This window comes from Maylandia zebra, linkage group LG11 (genome assembly GCF_041146795.1).
Source record: "Maylandia zebra isolate NMK-2024a linkage group LG11, Mzebra_GT3a, whole genome shotgun sequence".
In the NCBI taxonomy this organism is placed as follows: domain Eukaryota; kingdom Metazoa; phylum Chordata; class Actinopteri; order Cichliformes; family Cichlidae; genus Maylandia; species Maylandia zebra.
This window is the reverse complement of record NC_135177.1, coordinates 28160560-28176703: the sequence shown is the minus strand read 5'-3', so window position 1 is coordinate 28176703 and position 16144 is coordinate 28160560. Positions and strand designations below refer to the sequence as shown.

The 16144-nt window shown below is 39.3% G+C and overlaps 1 protein-coding gene across 2 annotated transcripts in view; it reads left to right on the top strand.

Moving 5' to 3' along the window:
- The window catches only part of LOC101464129 (mannosyl-oligosaccharide 1,2-alpha-mannosidase IA), a 205443-nt gene extending 192144 nt beyond the window's left edge, over positions 1-13299 (top strand). For both annotated transcript variants that reach the window (XM_004551022.6, XM_004551023.6), the window contains exons 8-12: positions 1225-1340; positions 4774-4993; positions 8076-8248; positions 10494-10609; positions 11780-13299. In XM_004551022.6, coding sequence (XP_004551079.1) covers positions 1225-1340; positions 4774-4993; positions 8076-8248; positions 10494-10609; positions 11780-11921 — 767 coding nt within the window. In that variant the 3' untranslated portion in view covers positions 11922-13299. The remainder of the gene's footprint in view (positions 1-1224; positions 1341-4773; positions 4994-8075; positions 8249-10493; positions 10610-11779) is intronic.
- The last annotated feature ends 2845 nt before the right edge of the window (positions 13300-16144 follow it).

The following is a 16144-nucleotide window of genomic DNA, read 5'->3' as shown; positions in this document are numbered from 1 at the left end:
AGACCTTGAATCGCCTCACATGTCAAAACTCTTTCAGCAGCTCGCCTGTGTCCTCCACCTATCCACCCTCTTCCTTTCATTTGTAAAACCGGGCTCCTACAGTAGCAAGGGCTATATGACTCCAGTTGCTCTGGGTTATTAAAATGAGAATGAATTCAATTACTTAAGGAAATTGGATCTTTCCGATTTACCTGAAAGAAGCTTGGGGGAAATCAGGTGATCAAACGGTGCCTGAATTGAAAAGGTGGCAATCTGAATCATTACAGAAGCAAACTGTTGTGGGCGAGGATGTAAACGAGGTGAGGAAAACTGTGTATGAATATCAACAGAAAGGGGGGGGGGTGCATTTGGCTTCATAGCTTTCTCTCATTTGTCAGTGTCAAGGACAAACACAGCAGCACTGTGATAACCTTGCAGAGGAGTTAGCAAAGGTGTATGTGCATGCAATGAGTATGAGTGGATTAATGAAGAGTTGCCTTTTATGTGAGATCATATTCATCTTTTGAATTCAAATTATAGCAGACAAGTGGAAAATCAACAGGCGTTTGTTTCAGTTTCCACTGACAAGCTTGAAGTGCGTTACATAACCAGAAAACACAAGAGTACTAACGATTTCTCAACTGCAACTATCACGTTTTAGTTCACGTTAATTGTAAAGTCTTCATCAAAACTTATAGCAGAAATACATTTGAATAACTTTTCATGGTTACATAATCAAATCATTTTAGTTGTACTGGAATCGCCATGAGCTTTGTACTTATTGTGATTAGCAGCAAAGTGTTTATATCTAAAATGAACAAAGAAGCCAATGCAGAAGTGACTGCATTCATTTAGGGGGCAGTTGTGCTGATTGATTCTAGTGCAAACAGACCTAATGCTCACTTGATCTATGATCAAAGGTTTTTGGTGGTTTTATGATCTCAATCACTAATTTCACAACTTATCTCAAACAATAAGGTGTCTACTTTGTAAGCTATGGTGTAAAAGCTTAAAGATTAGAGATTATTGACCACTAAGTCTCCTGTTTAAAGTGTGGTTGTGACTGTTCTCCTGAAACATATAAAATACTTTTGCCATCTTTTCAAGAAATTCTGAATTTGTTTAAAAATTTTCCAGCACCTGCAGAAAATCATGAATAAAAAAAATCTGTATCCATGCATATGGGTTTGTGCGTGTGAGAGACTTTGCTGAATAACTCAGTTTACCTGTTATTTTCTCCTGTAGATCATGTTTCCATTGGTGGCCTTGGGGATAGCTTTTATGAGTATCTGATCAAATCATATCTGATGTCAGACAAGACGGACGACGATGCGAAGAAGATGTATTACACTGCACTGGAGGTATGGAAATCTTTATTTTTCGGTGTAAACAAAGGAATCAACTTGCTGAAGCATAGCTCAGTTAGATTAAATGATAATTACAGTAATTAGCATACACTTTTAATAAAGCAAAGCCCACAAACTGCTTTACACCCGTAACAATCAACAGCAGGACAAGCAAGTATGTTGTTTTTACGGACTAGTTGAAGGCTGAGCAAAGGATACAACACTGTAAATTATCTTTATCTGACACAGAATGGACTCAGCTGTAATCAGCCGAATGGAGCATGTTTTCATGTGGTGCAATAGTAAAAGCTGCTCTTCCACTATCAGCAGAAAAATATCCGTATACTTGAATGCGCGTGCTATGATCATGTATAAAATCACTATTATTTCCTCTTTAATGGAGATAATGTCAGAGTAAACCACACTGCCTGTGGCTACAATTACAATATCATAGAAAATAATTTAAGATTGCCACTGAGAATTCCTCGGTTTTCATCAGAGGGTCAAGCCAGAGGCAGAATTACTAATTACAGACTTTCTTTCTCCCCTGTGACTTGGTATTTAAATGGCAAAGGACCCCCGCGCTTTTAGATTAAGTTATATGCTACATGTTTATACAGAGATCTGAGGTGAAGGCATGGCACAACTCATTATCTTTGGCATCCAAATAAAAGTAGAGTTCTAATTAAAACGGTGCTGAATGAGAGAACATTTTCTAATTATGCTATGCCATGATTACTGCTAACAACAGCTAATTAGTAGGAAAATCATCAGCCGCAACCCTCAAGAAAAATGTTTTTTTTTTTCAGAGAACATGGTATTTATAAACTATTTATAACACCCCCTATTTAGCATGAAGTGATTCCCTTGCTGTAAACAAGAATTGCAAGTGGAAACAGCTGTTTTATGAAACAAAATACTGACAAGAAACACCTGCAAAGAAGCAGAAATGTACAAAAAAGATTCTTGATTCCTTCAGTTAATTAATTTGCAACAAAAGCAATACATTTACTGTGCAGCACTGCAGTAGCCACACTGGACTAATCCCTTATAGGAGGAAAGATTGTCTATATATTCTATTGTAACGCAATTATCATGAATTATCAGTGTCTGATAAAAAATAATCAGTCGTTTTATCTCTTACTGCGGACCGTGTTAACGAGACGGCAGCAGAGTGGGTCTTTGCAGGTCACGGTCTTTGCATGGTCGGCTGTGGCTCCTGTCTTGTTAGCACTGTTATGTTATTACTTCTGGTGGACACCAACTACGTTTGTCGTGCCAAATTAAAAGTATGCATATTTAGTCCACATTCCAGTACCACCCACATACAGCACTGGTGAATAATAATCACTTTAATCTAAACTGCATGTATCACACCACATCTTGAGCAATTCTACTTTAAACAGTCATGAAGAGCTCTTTTAGGGAACCAAGCAGCTATCTTACCAGGTGTTATGTATAAACACTTTTCAGGTTTCAGTGAACAGCCAGTTGAATGATATGCATGCATGGAGTGCAAAGCATCATATTTGAATGTATTTGCTAGCTATCAATCCTTTTGCACTATCTTCTCCTATAACTTTGGCTGCATTAAATCATCTACAGATAAGTAAACATGACTTTGGACTTGCAAAAAATTCTGCTGCTGCAGATTTGATGTCAAAGTAAAAGATATAATCTTTTAATAGTACTTTGTGCGTTTTCATCTGTCAGGTTTTATCGTAGCATCCAGTTCTAGGTTTGTTGGAACAAACGCAGAGACAGACGGTGAGAAACTGGTGAATAACAAATGTTATGCCTCAAATAATACTGAGTGCATAGAGTTTGCAGAGAATCTCTTTACATGCATTTTTTTTAGCTCTCAATCCACTGTGATAATAACATAATAAGTCAACATAAACACACAAGTCTGTCTGATTGCTCTAATTTCTAAATATTAGAATAGACATTGCTACATAAACATCTAATTATCTGAGCTAGTCATCTGTAGTATGAAAGTCCCCACCAGCATTCTTGCACAGCAGTCTCTGTACTGTCTTCGTAGCCAATATTGGACGATAAAAAATGTCTTCCTCAGACCTTTAAGACTTTTCAGCCTCCTCTTCTAAGATGTCTGTAAGTCCTCTATGCTGTTCTTTGTCTCTTCATGTCTCAGTCCTTCCGACCTAAGGTCTGAGCAGAGGAGGCAAGGAGAAGACACAAGGAGATAGGAGTCAAAATGAGATGCCCTTGCTTCGGAGCAGTAATTTTAAAACAATGTCTATTAAAGATGACAGGTGGCACAGCTGCTTACTGCTGCTTTTTATGACCTCTGTCAGAGGAGCATAAAGTTCATGAAAAATTAGGCATTTACTCTCAGTCGAATTCATAATGTGACACACACAGTGACAAGAATGAAGGTATGTCAGCGGCTTTTATTTATTTAACGCACACAAACAGTTAGGGGTAGAAAAGTTGGTTGCACAGCTGACCATCGTTTAAATATCTAATACAACTCATGAATACAAATGAACACTTATCATTTGTCCTGCTTCAACTTGATTTCTGTATTCCTGTCTGTGTCTGTCAAACTTGTGTCACAAAAATTTAGATTTTGAGGGAAACGCTGCTGCTGCATCAATCATAGAAAACTAAAATAAACGGTTAAAATACTCACCAAATATACTTACCCAAGTGAAGTTTAAGTGCGGTAAAGGCATCGAAGTGTCTTTGTGTCCAGAGCTCCTCCGGTAAGGCTCGTCTCTCCTAGAGATTCATTTATGAAAATCCTCAAAAAAAGCAAAGAATATTTCTGGGTCATGGAGAAATAAAACTAGAGATGTGAGAGAAGACCTTTCTCCTCAGTACCTCTCTGGAACTGTGAGGGGTCTGCTTGTACAGTTTAAATCAGACTAAAAGTAATTGGCTTTTTAAGTACACTATATGGACAAAGTATTGGGTCATACCTTTTAATCTTTTGCCAGAGGTGTATAAAATCAAGCACTTGGCCATGCAGCTTGCCTTTACAACACTTGTAAAAGAATGAGTCGTTCTAAAGAGCTCACTTGTTGCAGAGGTGTCTTCCTATCATAGTACCATGCTTGAATTCAATCAATTTTAAGCCTTGGTGCAGAGAGGAGCACAAGGGCTTAAATGTCGCCAATGCTCTGTTGACTCAATAACTGACTCTAAAGCTCCTCTGACATTAACATCAGCACAAAAACTGTGTGCAGGAAGCTTTGCGGCATAAGTTTGTAAAGCTGAGCAGCTCCTGTGTGTGTAATATGTATGTAGCCCGGTACTTTTGTCCATATCGTATCACTATTAATTGTGAACTCTTATACATAGAAGTAAAATCTCTGGTGAAAGAAACCCGTTTCCCGATGTTGATCACAGCAACAAACAGTATGCGAATGATGGCAGTGGGCACATCAGGTTCAAATATTCCCAACTGCGTATGTCATTGCAGGCAATCGAAGCCAACCTGGTACAGAAGTCGCCTGGTGGTCTCACCTACATGGCTGAGTGGAGAGGAGGAATCCTGGACCACAAGATGGGTCACCTGGCCTGCTTCTCCGGGGGCATGATCGGAATTGGGGCAGATGATGGCGCAGCGGAGAAGAGGCAGCACTACCTGGACCTTGCCGCAGAGATCACACATACATGTCATGAGAGCTATACTCGCTCAGGTAAATGTCAGGGCTGCTGTAGAGCTGGGTTTTTTTGGAATAGTGTCAAATACAGTAGCACTTGCAGGGTTTATGTTGGGTTTGAAAGGCACAACTGTGGTCGGTGGCTCCAGTGTCTGGCAGCCTCGTGTCTGGCAGCCTCGCCTCTGTCAGTGCGCCCCAGGGTGGCTGTGGCTACATTGTAGCTTGCCATCACCAGTGTGTGAATGTGTGTGTGAATGGGTGGGATGACTGGTTGTGTAAAGCGCTTTGGGGTCCTTAGGGACTAGAAAAGCGCTATACAAATACAGGCCATTTACCATTTTACCATTTACTGCCTATGCAGATCTTGAACATATCTAAAGACAGAGGGTATACTTTTATAATTTCCACAAAGGCAAAGTAGTCTGCTTGCTTTGGAGATGCTTTTGCACAAATGGAAAATTGCAAACTTTTAGCAGCAGTGACCAAGTCACAGTCAGGTAAAATCATATAGGTTTTAAATCTCAGTGAGAACTCAGCTTCTAGAGCTTTCTTCTTTAATAATTCTGTTAGTGACCATTTCCTAGTGAGGCCACTGATTGGCTGTCAAAGAGGGACACCGAGAATTTTCCTATTAAATTAAATGAAACAATGAACCTAAATCCTAACACTTATGCAAAAAGGAGAAATAATTGAGCAGACCCTGTAGCCCTCCCACCCGTCTTGACCTGTCAGGTTGCCGAAGAGAATCTCCTTCTGAGGTGAATGACTGTTTTATCCCAAATCTATTTCTCAATTTGGTGTTCATTCTCCTTACAGCCAAGCCAGAGGAATTCACTGCTGTAGCGCACTATAGCTGTCTTGTTAGGAGAGTTTATGGTAGCATTCAGAGTAACGAAACTGAGTCTAGGGGAGAAATATTGTAAATTAAAAGAGCCTTGGGCGTTTAACCTGACAAAAAAGGAGAAGCATTCTTGGTGGCTTCACCTCAGCGGAGCGACGGCAGGTCTAATAAGGAGCAGCAAAGAATTAAACTTCAGTTATTCTGTAATGTCTCACAGCTGTAGGGCAGCAGCCAGGGAGCCTCGGAGTTTGTTTGATTCTGATAATAACAGCATGTTGAAATGTATCTGGAAGAAAGAAAAACGGAGAGAATAAGAGAGGGAATAGGGATCAAGTTTAGAAGAGTAAACACTGTGATAAAACCTCCAATGGCAAATTTGCTTTGGCTCCAGCCTATGAATGAGAATGTATATGGCTGCACTCTAAAGATGCACCCAGGGGAAAAATGCAATAAAAAAAAAAAAATCATATAAGCAAGCCTGCCCACATGCATTGGGAAGACCCTTGTTTGATTTATGCCTCGGTATACGTCTTGGTCCTGACAATAATCTCCCCTTCTAATTTCAAGCTTCTTTTTTTTTATCCTTCCTCTGTTGGGTGGGCTGTAAGGATTCATCTTCAAGTGCTCGTTCGCCAGTAAGCTAATGTGACTCATCACATAACAGGTTCCTCGATACGCTTTGAACGCATTTTGATCTGCAGGCCCGCAAGGCTTCTCTGGCTTTCTCTTCTATAGTCAGCCACCAGGTTTTTCTTCACTCATTACAGGAACTGAATGGTGCTTAGAAGCTCTCGGATTAGCTGTCTACAGGAAAGAGAGAGAAGTGAGATTTGCTCTTGCATGCACATAAAGTGGCTGCCGTTAAGCTGTGTCTTAAATACCGATACCATAAAGACTCCTCCTGCTCCTACTTTTGGATCTCTGCCATCTTCACAGCATCGAGCTGGTGCAGGGAAATGAGGACCTCAAAGGAAGCAGTAGGAGATGAAGAGGTTATTGAGGTCGGAGTGTGTGTGTGGATAGATAGATGGATGTACCACAAGTGCAGTCATAATCACCTTTATGCTTTGAAAGTGTAGTAAGATTGTCACTCAGTGCAGCTGTGATTTAGTGTGAGCAGCTTGACTTCATGTTACTTCTGGTTTCGTTTTGCATCAGAGGTTGCTTTTATTGATTTATTTATTTCTACCTGCACTATTCACGCATCTGCTCAGCCTCATATAGACTTTAGGGAGGTGACAAACATCGTTTATACATCTACATTTAAGGGTTTTTGGGGTTTTATTTTGCTGCTACAGTGCAGCTCAAATCACTTCAGACTTGATTTTGCTCCTTTATGCTTAATTAGAGAAGTAGTGAGTCTGTTTTTCAGTTTGCTTTATTTTTTTAATTGAGTAGCATCCACTGGAGTTCTCCTCACACTGTTGACTTTGAAAGCTTTACCAATGAAAATAGTGATTCAGCAGCATCCATGTAGTTATTAATTCTTCTGCTTCCCTTTTCCCAAGCAGGTGGTGTCATAACACACTGAAGAATTTCTTGTTTGAAGTTGTCTTCGTCTTCCTTTATACAGTGATAGACCTTTAGTGAAGTTTGTGTGGAACATTAAACCATTTATTACTTTGATGTTTTTATGTGTTGCACACTTTAATGAGCCATAATGGCCCAGAATGCTCTGCTCCTACTGTTGCTGCTCTCACAGCAATGTCTTACAACAAGATGGGGGAGTTTTTTGGGACCAATTGAATGCTGCCACTTCCAACACGTCAAAGAACCTGTTTTCTCCAACCATATTCATGTTTTCTAAATGGCAACACGGCCTCTAAAATATGCCAGAATAGCAGAAAAAAAATAGAGCAAAGTAAGCACGTTAGGCAATGTTTCTAAATTTAAGATGTTGCTATGCCAATGCTCCTGTCCTGACCCGAGAAAGAACAGATTCCTTTGTGCTGTTTCTTAAATAGAATTTCTTTGCTATGTAGTCTTGAATTGTGGTTGAGATATAATGAAAGTGAAGATAAAGAAAAGCCTACAGACCATCTGACCAGCTGTGAGGATCTCATTTAATTTTTACCTCAAGCCTTTTTTAAACTGAGAATAAGGACTGAATTCTGTATGAAGGTGATGCACAGCAAAGAAAGAACACTGAATCATTGTTTTCATCGTCTTTTCTGAACAATTTTAGACTATAAAACTAAGCACAGATCTGTTGAAAAACTTTTCATTTGTACTGGCGGAAAATCATCCCACGTCTTGTCTGTGTATTTGTCTCATCAGCTACTAAACTGGGACCTGAAGCGTTCAGATTCGACAGCGGAGCCGAGGCGACGGCAACCAGACTGAGCGACAGATACTACATCTTACGACCAGAAGTAATTGAGAGCTACATGTACATGTGGAGGCTAACCCACGACCCCAAGTACAGAGAGTGGGGCTGGGAGGCTGTTGAGGTGGGATCATCAATTCAGCGTTAATATTTGCCTTATCTGTATGAATACGAGATCACACTGTAAAAGCGATGGTTTTCCATATTGGAGCTGGCTATGTGCCAGACTATTTCCTGCCTCTGAGAAGTTGCCAGGCAACAATAAAAATCATGAATTTATATAGCATAATTTTGCAACCATGGTAACACACATGTGCCTAATCAATCAGTCTAATGCAGGGAATAAAACAGATGTGTAGGTGGGTTTGTGTGTCATTGTTTAAATCTGTGCAGTTCCCTCCTTACAACTGAGGCAAATGTATCAACGCCGTTACACAAACACCTAAGTGAGCTGTTAACACACAAAAAACAAATGCTTTCAGCTGCTCCCTTAGTCACAAAGGGGTCACAACAGCAGGTAGCTCATCATATTTGATTTGGCAGAGTTTTACATCAGAAACCTTTCCTGATACCGTTCTTCCCATTGTAGCACTCAAATGCCTTCTGTAAAGTTGCAGTTACAAAACATTCCCCTTGGAAAGCTTCTTGAGACCCCAAACATGAAGATAAAGAGAAAGCAATCATCAACAACCAAACTATCAGTATTTCCAGTTTTTGTTTATATTAATTTCATTTTCTGTAATATTTCTCAAAATTACAATATGTCCAAAAAAATGTGTCTATTGAACATTTTTCGATGCATAAACTGCAAATAAACAGCACACTGTTTTGCCCTAGGACCTGTGAACAGTTGTGAGGAAGGGAAACCCCGCTCGGACACTCGTGGGTCCAACATGGCCAGTCAGTCAGTGAAATTTGCCCTACAGTGATGGATAGGACTTATCTGCCTTTAGCCTGTAGCTATAATGTTATGTGGATTGTGAGCAATCATTTTCTCAAAACCTAATGGTGTCATTAGAGGGAGTTTAATCATAATAATAATTCAAAGAACTGAGACAGTTTTACATCTTCAAGTTAAAAACTGATAGAAAATAAACAATGATGGATAAATTAGATCTGCATTTTGTCGGTGGAACCTTAGGAAACAAAGTAAAAATCCCAAAAATGTGCCGCATGCAGAGTGCCCTCTAGTGGACGAATTATGCAACATTGACACTCAGAATGTTGAAGGGTGCTTCTTTTCTTTATCAGCCATTATAAATTCCAAAGGACAAATTGGCAAATAGCTAATATTGAGCAATATTATAGGACTTCTGATAAAAAGATGTGGTTCCAGTGCTGAAGAGGGGGGTTAAAAAATAAATAAAAATGGGTGTATGTTGATGACTGTTGTGATCCCCAGCGCTGTTAGTTAGTCATCATTAATGTTTGAAGCTTTTCAAAGCTGAGGAAATGCAAGTCCAAGAGAGCCTTTAAAAGTCGATATGAAGACATATTTATTCTTTGGTTCCAAACAACTGAACTATAAAGCACACATGAGGCCAGTGCACTACAAAAATAATTTAATGGTTTATTTAAGCGTCAGAAACTGCACAGTGTAATTTTGTCCCCTATATCCTGTCTTATTACTGGCTTGAATTTTCATTTTATAAATTGCACTCGCCTATTATGTCAAGCCCCTTTAACACCCTCAATTACCCCGAACTGCCTTCCTTGATATTGTGTGGCACTATACATTACCTTGTAGATCAAGCAATCCCACTAGCAGGAGGTGAAGGTTGTGCAGGGATCACTATTATTAATGTGGCAATAGACAGGACATTAACTGTAGTAAACTGTAAAGGGCTGCCATGAAAGATTTAGCATTAATTTAGTGCGCACAGAAGTGGAGAGATCAGGCTGACGAGTTTGACGGGCCTTTAATTATCGGGCACAAAGGTTGAAAGCGGCGCACGACGTTTCTCTCCATGAACATCAAGCATTAACACGTCAGGGTCTTTGTTAATTAGCACGTATAAGGCAGCCCTTTGTAGCAGGGGTAATAATGAGCTAATCTGCTTGGCTAGCTCAGCCACTCTCCATTAGCTCTTGTCAGATTTAGCATTGCTTAAGCTTCAATTGTGCAGCTGGCTGAAGACCGTGGCATGCTCAATCGTAGCCTTTCTGTAGGCGCACATGGACACAGTGTTGTTGAGTAAAGGATTTTCTACTCCTGCTCCAACATTTGAGAAGAATAACTGATTGTTTTACTTCTATGCTCTGATTTGTTTGAAGTAGATTTTGTGAAATGCCCCATTGTGAGCTAAACTGGAGATGGTCTTCCTTTTTTCCACAATAAACATGCCATGTTCCTCTCCGCCTCCTGCCAGGCCCTGGAGCAGCACTGCAGAGTGGAGTCTGGCTTCTCTGGGATCCGCGATGTTTACACCACGAGTGTCAGCCATGATAACATGCAGCAGAGCTTCTTCCTCTCAGAGACACTTAAGTAAGCCCCTTTTCCTCTCTATATCCCCACTGGTGAAAGAACCGGCATTTTACAATCTACATGCATAAATTATTGTCAGTTTAAAAGTAATAGAGGATGTTGGGAATTCATCATAACCCATTACCTGTTCCGTCCATGAAGCACACAAATGCTGTGAATGAGACGCACTATTTTTTTGCAGGCATAAGAAAGGATGATAAATAGGTGGTGTGCAGTAGGATGAATAAATTTTACCTCCCCTCATTCCTGGGTCATTAAGCAAAGTAAACCATTCGGGATCCAAAGTTGTACTGCAGCTAGCAGATGATAAAGACCTGTTTTCCTCGGGTGCATAAGGAATCATTAAGGTTCTGTCAGACAAAGTGCATTGTCAAAAACTGTTTTAACATAATAATGGCAACATACCGGTGCAGTTAGTATGTTTACAGTGCCTGCAGTAGCTCATCAAGATTCTCATCTACACCAAATAATGTGGGTTATTTAACAACGAGCACGATTGTTTTCTTCTTTTTTTCAGCTCAAATCTTAATGTTAGAAACAGCTATACTGCAAACTTAAAGGCCCTCTGAGAGTTTCAATTCAAACCAGGGTAATGGTGTAATAATTTAGTACTGGAAGATTTTTAACTGCACTTTGTAGTGCACTGTTGACTTTCTTGTACTTGCAATAAGGGTAACAAAGGATCACATAAAAACAGGTTAATCATTTTGGAAACTACAAAGAATAACATGAGAAGACTGATTCCACTCTAATGTCCATGAAGGGAATGTGACGCTAACTCGGAGAGACAAACAAATTTAACAAAATCAGCTCTGAGATTATCAGTGCAGTGCTTTACTGATCTATTAGATCACCACCCAATGTAAGGCTTTTACAAAGCAGTAGAAAAAATAGTAAAGCATGACATTTACTTTGTCTTCCTGAACAAAAACTAAGTTTTAGTGTTGGAACGTTATCAATGATTAATTTTTAATTTCTCAGGGAAGTGCAGTGCACCGACTCAAATGCAGGTATACAAATGTGAACTCATTTTATTTGCCTGATAAATAAAAATATAATTTTTGTTTTTTAAAAATAAGTTATTGCCAACAAGCTGCTGTTTCTTGGAAAACAGACATCTATTTATCCAGTATTGACTGAATTAAATGAGCATTCTTCCTGTGTGTTCAGGTATCTGTACCTTCTCTTCTCTGACGATGACCTTCTCTCCTTGGAGGACTGGGTCTTTAACACAGAAGCCCACCCGCTGCCTATCATCCGCAATAGCTGCCTGCAGGATGATGCAACACAGGAAAAGACGGTCTCCGAATAAGACTGAACACCGACGAACAGTTGGGACAGTTAAAGACATCTGCACACACACAAACATAAATATCGCAAAACCCCAATTCAGTGCAGGTTCCGAGTCTTTTCAGGAGCGTGTTACGGACTCTCGATTCCTTTCCAGTAAAGGATGTTGTCGTTTTACGCTGTGATTGTAAATCCTTTTGCCGGAGTTACTTCCTGCTGGCACTTCTATTTTGTGGACAATCAAGACGAACATGACTTTCATGAAACGAGCACCTTTTTTTCTTTCCTTCTTTCCTCTATGAGGAAACTGGTTTAACTTGCAGACCCAAATGTCTGGGAGAGAGGGGGGATGAAGCGTGGGCCATATTGTCGGAAAGAAAGAAACACACAGAAAACCACTTAAGTTTTGCTCCTTAGTTTTGCTGTTCCGTTAATCTTCAGTAATCAATGATTTCCTGAGATCCTCAGTGCTTTTTGTTTTGTTTTCCTTTGTGAGTACACACTCTTTGACCAAAGGTTTCTTTGCATTGCTTTTTTTCCCTCTTTTAATGTGTTTTTGGTGAGATTTAGTGGAAAGTTAAACATTTACAGTGAGGTTTGAATATTGACTAATGTACAAACATGATATCTGACTCTGAAGTCCACCTCTAAACTGATGTTGATGTCACGTTTCTTACGGAAACAAGTTCGAATGAATTTTCTAAAGTTCAGAGGTGATCAGGAAAGTGGTCGTGTCTTATGCATCCAGGGACCATTTTTTTAAAGAATGATGTTGGGTTGTGTTTCCACAGTGTGTTGTTATTTTATTCAGTTTTTTCCCATCAGGACAGTGCTTTCTCTGTCCTTTCAGATCAAAGTGACAAACGCAGTAATGTCAGTTCTGTGACTGTAAAAGAACCATAAAGGAATAGAGTACATTTGCTCTCCAGCTCCAAATGGGTTTTCCTGTTTCTGTTGTAGTTTCTTCTGCTTCACTCTGCCTTTACATGTGAATCCAAATGGCTGCCAATACCGATGTTAAAGGCAGTTAGGCTGCAGAGACGTCATCTTTCATCACTGCTGTTCCGCACAGTTGTGGAGCGAATGTGCTGTATATAACGGATGATTTGAGTGACCCCATATGAGCTTGTCTTGACGTTTTTCTTTCAACTATTTTGTGTCTTTTTCTTTTTTAAACTTCAGTGATTATTTTTTTTCTGGGTTCTCTTTTTATTTGCTTCCCTCAGGTGTTTCAGTTAAAAAAAAGGGGGAAAAAAACTAAAAAGTTCTGATTTTAAGTCTAGTTATTGCTGATATTAATTATTGTTATTACTTATTCTTACTGTTTGATTTTAACTTTCATTGTTAAATATTTTCAAATACTGATTAAAAACTGTGCAACTTTGTACATTTAAAACGACCGCGGTTGCCTTGTCGTTATTCCTTTACTGAGTCTAAAACGTTTTGTTTTTGCTCATTTTCGACAGCAGGTAGCAACAACAAGATAAAAGAAGATTGGAGTCATCTGCTGCTTAGATTTGTTTCAGGATTTTCTTGCTGGAAGTTCATTACAGATTTAATTAAATGGGGACGTCTCAGGGTTATGGAACGTTCCAGCAATCACAACCAGAAAATGACTAATGGGCTTTAGCCATTACACCTTTTTCAGCGTGTCAGGCCAACAAAGCAAGATTTAATATCGTCCTCCCCAAATGATTTAACTCTACCTGCTGTCAACTGAATCCTAATTTCGGCATGATGGCTTGAAGTGATTTCACTTTCCCTTTAAATAGAAGACGCATGCGTTATTGACATGATTGACATTCAATGGTATTTTAAAAATGGTGCTTTAAATGTCACCGATCCAGTCACATTAATCTTACTGACACCTTAAATAAGAACCAATGCAAAGGTTTAAACAGTGTAGCATGCAAATGTAATCTCTGTTGCAGCCTGCAGCTACAGTGCAGGACCCTCTTCCTGTAGTAATGCAAAAAAGTAGGGGGCAAAAAATGAAGGGCACAATGTGTACGCGTGAACATGTACTAATCTCTCCCAGGGACTTAAATGGGGGGGGGGGATCACTGTCCATTTGAATGCACCTGAGACTGATAGCAAAGGACAAACACTGCACATAATCCCCTCCCCTCTTTTTCTTTCCTCTTTGCTGCTCCCAAAGTCCCCAGCAAGCCAAGCAGGGCAGCTGAGACAGAAGTGTAAGGGCTGCTGTCCTTCTTGGCAAAACCTCCAGTTGATGTGCAATGAAGGAGAAAGAGCCATTGCTATCTCGCTGTCACAGTCGTCCTCCAGCTGTCTCAACCGGCACAATAATTTTATAGGGAATAACTGGCAAGTAACTGATATCTGGGTCCAAGTATTATTCAGCACTTTGACATAACTCTTCTTGCACTCTACCTTCTCACATTTCAGCTATCAAGTGAATAAATTCAGGCTACAAGGGAAAAAACACAATGTCAGGTTCTCAAGACAGTCAAAGAAAGCAAAGCAGCAAAGTATTATCACAGATTTACTCTCAGGTCACTCACTTGACCTTCAGCTAGAGCAAGTGTGCAATCTTGCACTGAAATCAAGAAAACATCGATTTTAGTTTGCTATGCCATTCCGGAAGGGCAAAAAAAGCATGCTTTAATGTTTATTTAATTTTTAAAAAAGTATTTTCTGTTATTTGCATCATATTTGACATCATGAAAGAAACATGCCAGAGTGTATTTACCAGATGAATATGGTTTATCTGTCACTACTGGGAAAATTTTTATTGCCGTAAGTGACAGCAGCTAAAATGCGGCTGAAGAGCAGATTTTCAGTTTTTAATTCAAGATGTTTAAGGAAATTGTCAAACTGTTAAAGTACAGCCATTTTATTTTTCATAGTCACCATTATTGAAGCCATCACTAAATATTTGCCCCTTTTATTCATCTGCCTTCACTTGCTGGTGACTGTTTTGTCATTTTACAGCTTTTTTTTCTCTTTGGCTTACAAATCTGTGTTTTGGGTTTTTCTCCATCTATATTGTCCTATCACTTTAGCAGCATTTGTCTGTGTGTGAGCAGAGCCTATACTATACATTGTATAGTTTTCTAATGGTAGCCCTATGCTTTAACATTATCAAAAACAATTTTGGTATTAGTATTATTATTTTTATAGGTGATGTAATTTGCTTTGGATCATGAGATTCACTGTCAGTTAATCTCGTCTCATCTGGTTAGAAGCAGGAAACTTCTTTAGTGTAACCATGCTTCAGTGTGACCACTGGTTTGGATCTTCATGTAAACCCTCTGTTTACATTCATAAAGGTGTTTCCTGTTGATAGGCCTTTACAGTGAAACAGTAGTGCTTTGTACTTGGCTAAATGTTGTGAGGACGTTTTTCTTCACCGAGAAAAAAATTCCAGAGCTGTTGCTGAGCATCATCACTGCATCCTTGTTTTAGGAATGTACTAAACTGTTGATTTGGCCGCTCCTGACGTTTCTCTCTGATTGGTCCCTTTTGTTCTTTTCTACCTAATGATGGCATCCTTCTTTTACATCAACATTTCTCTCCAGCTTGAATACTGAGAGAAAAACGGCACCAGGTTTGACCTGAAAAATCCAGTTCAATATGTAGTTGGACTTTTTCAGTCACTGTTTGATTGTAATTATCAGATCTGTTTTGATTGTGACCAGAAGCAAAAATGTCCTAATACTCAGTGGGCATGATTTGAGGAAAAACTGCCATAGCAACTACTTAAAATCTCCCACTTAACTGAAATCCTGACTATTCCCACCACTTCCACATAAACTGATTTTTTTAACTGCACTCATTACTTATAGTCGATCTGCTTTCAGCATTTAATTTTCACCTGACATTTCAAATGCTTTCACAGTTTTGCACTTCAACTGAAATTTCAAAACCTTCAAGTGTCCAGCTATTACTATTATGATTCCAAGTGCTTTCATCTATTACTAACCATTCATGTAGTGCATTATGTACATTTTTATGCACTCACTGGCGTAGTGTGTGAATTATGATAAGGTAGTGTCATGTCAACCAAAATGATGATTTGATCATGATTTGATCATGATCCTGGCATCTACTGTTGCATTTTGCAAACGTTTACAGTGTCAACCGTGTGCTTTCAGAGGAAAGCACACATTAATTAACAAAAAATTAACAAATTAACATTGGCTGACACATGCAGTGTCAATATCTGGTTAAAATTTGCTGCTGTTTCTTTTAGCTAGCTTTCTATCCTGCACCAACAACAGC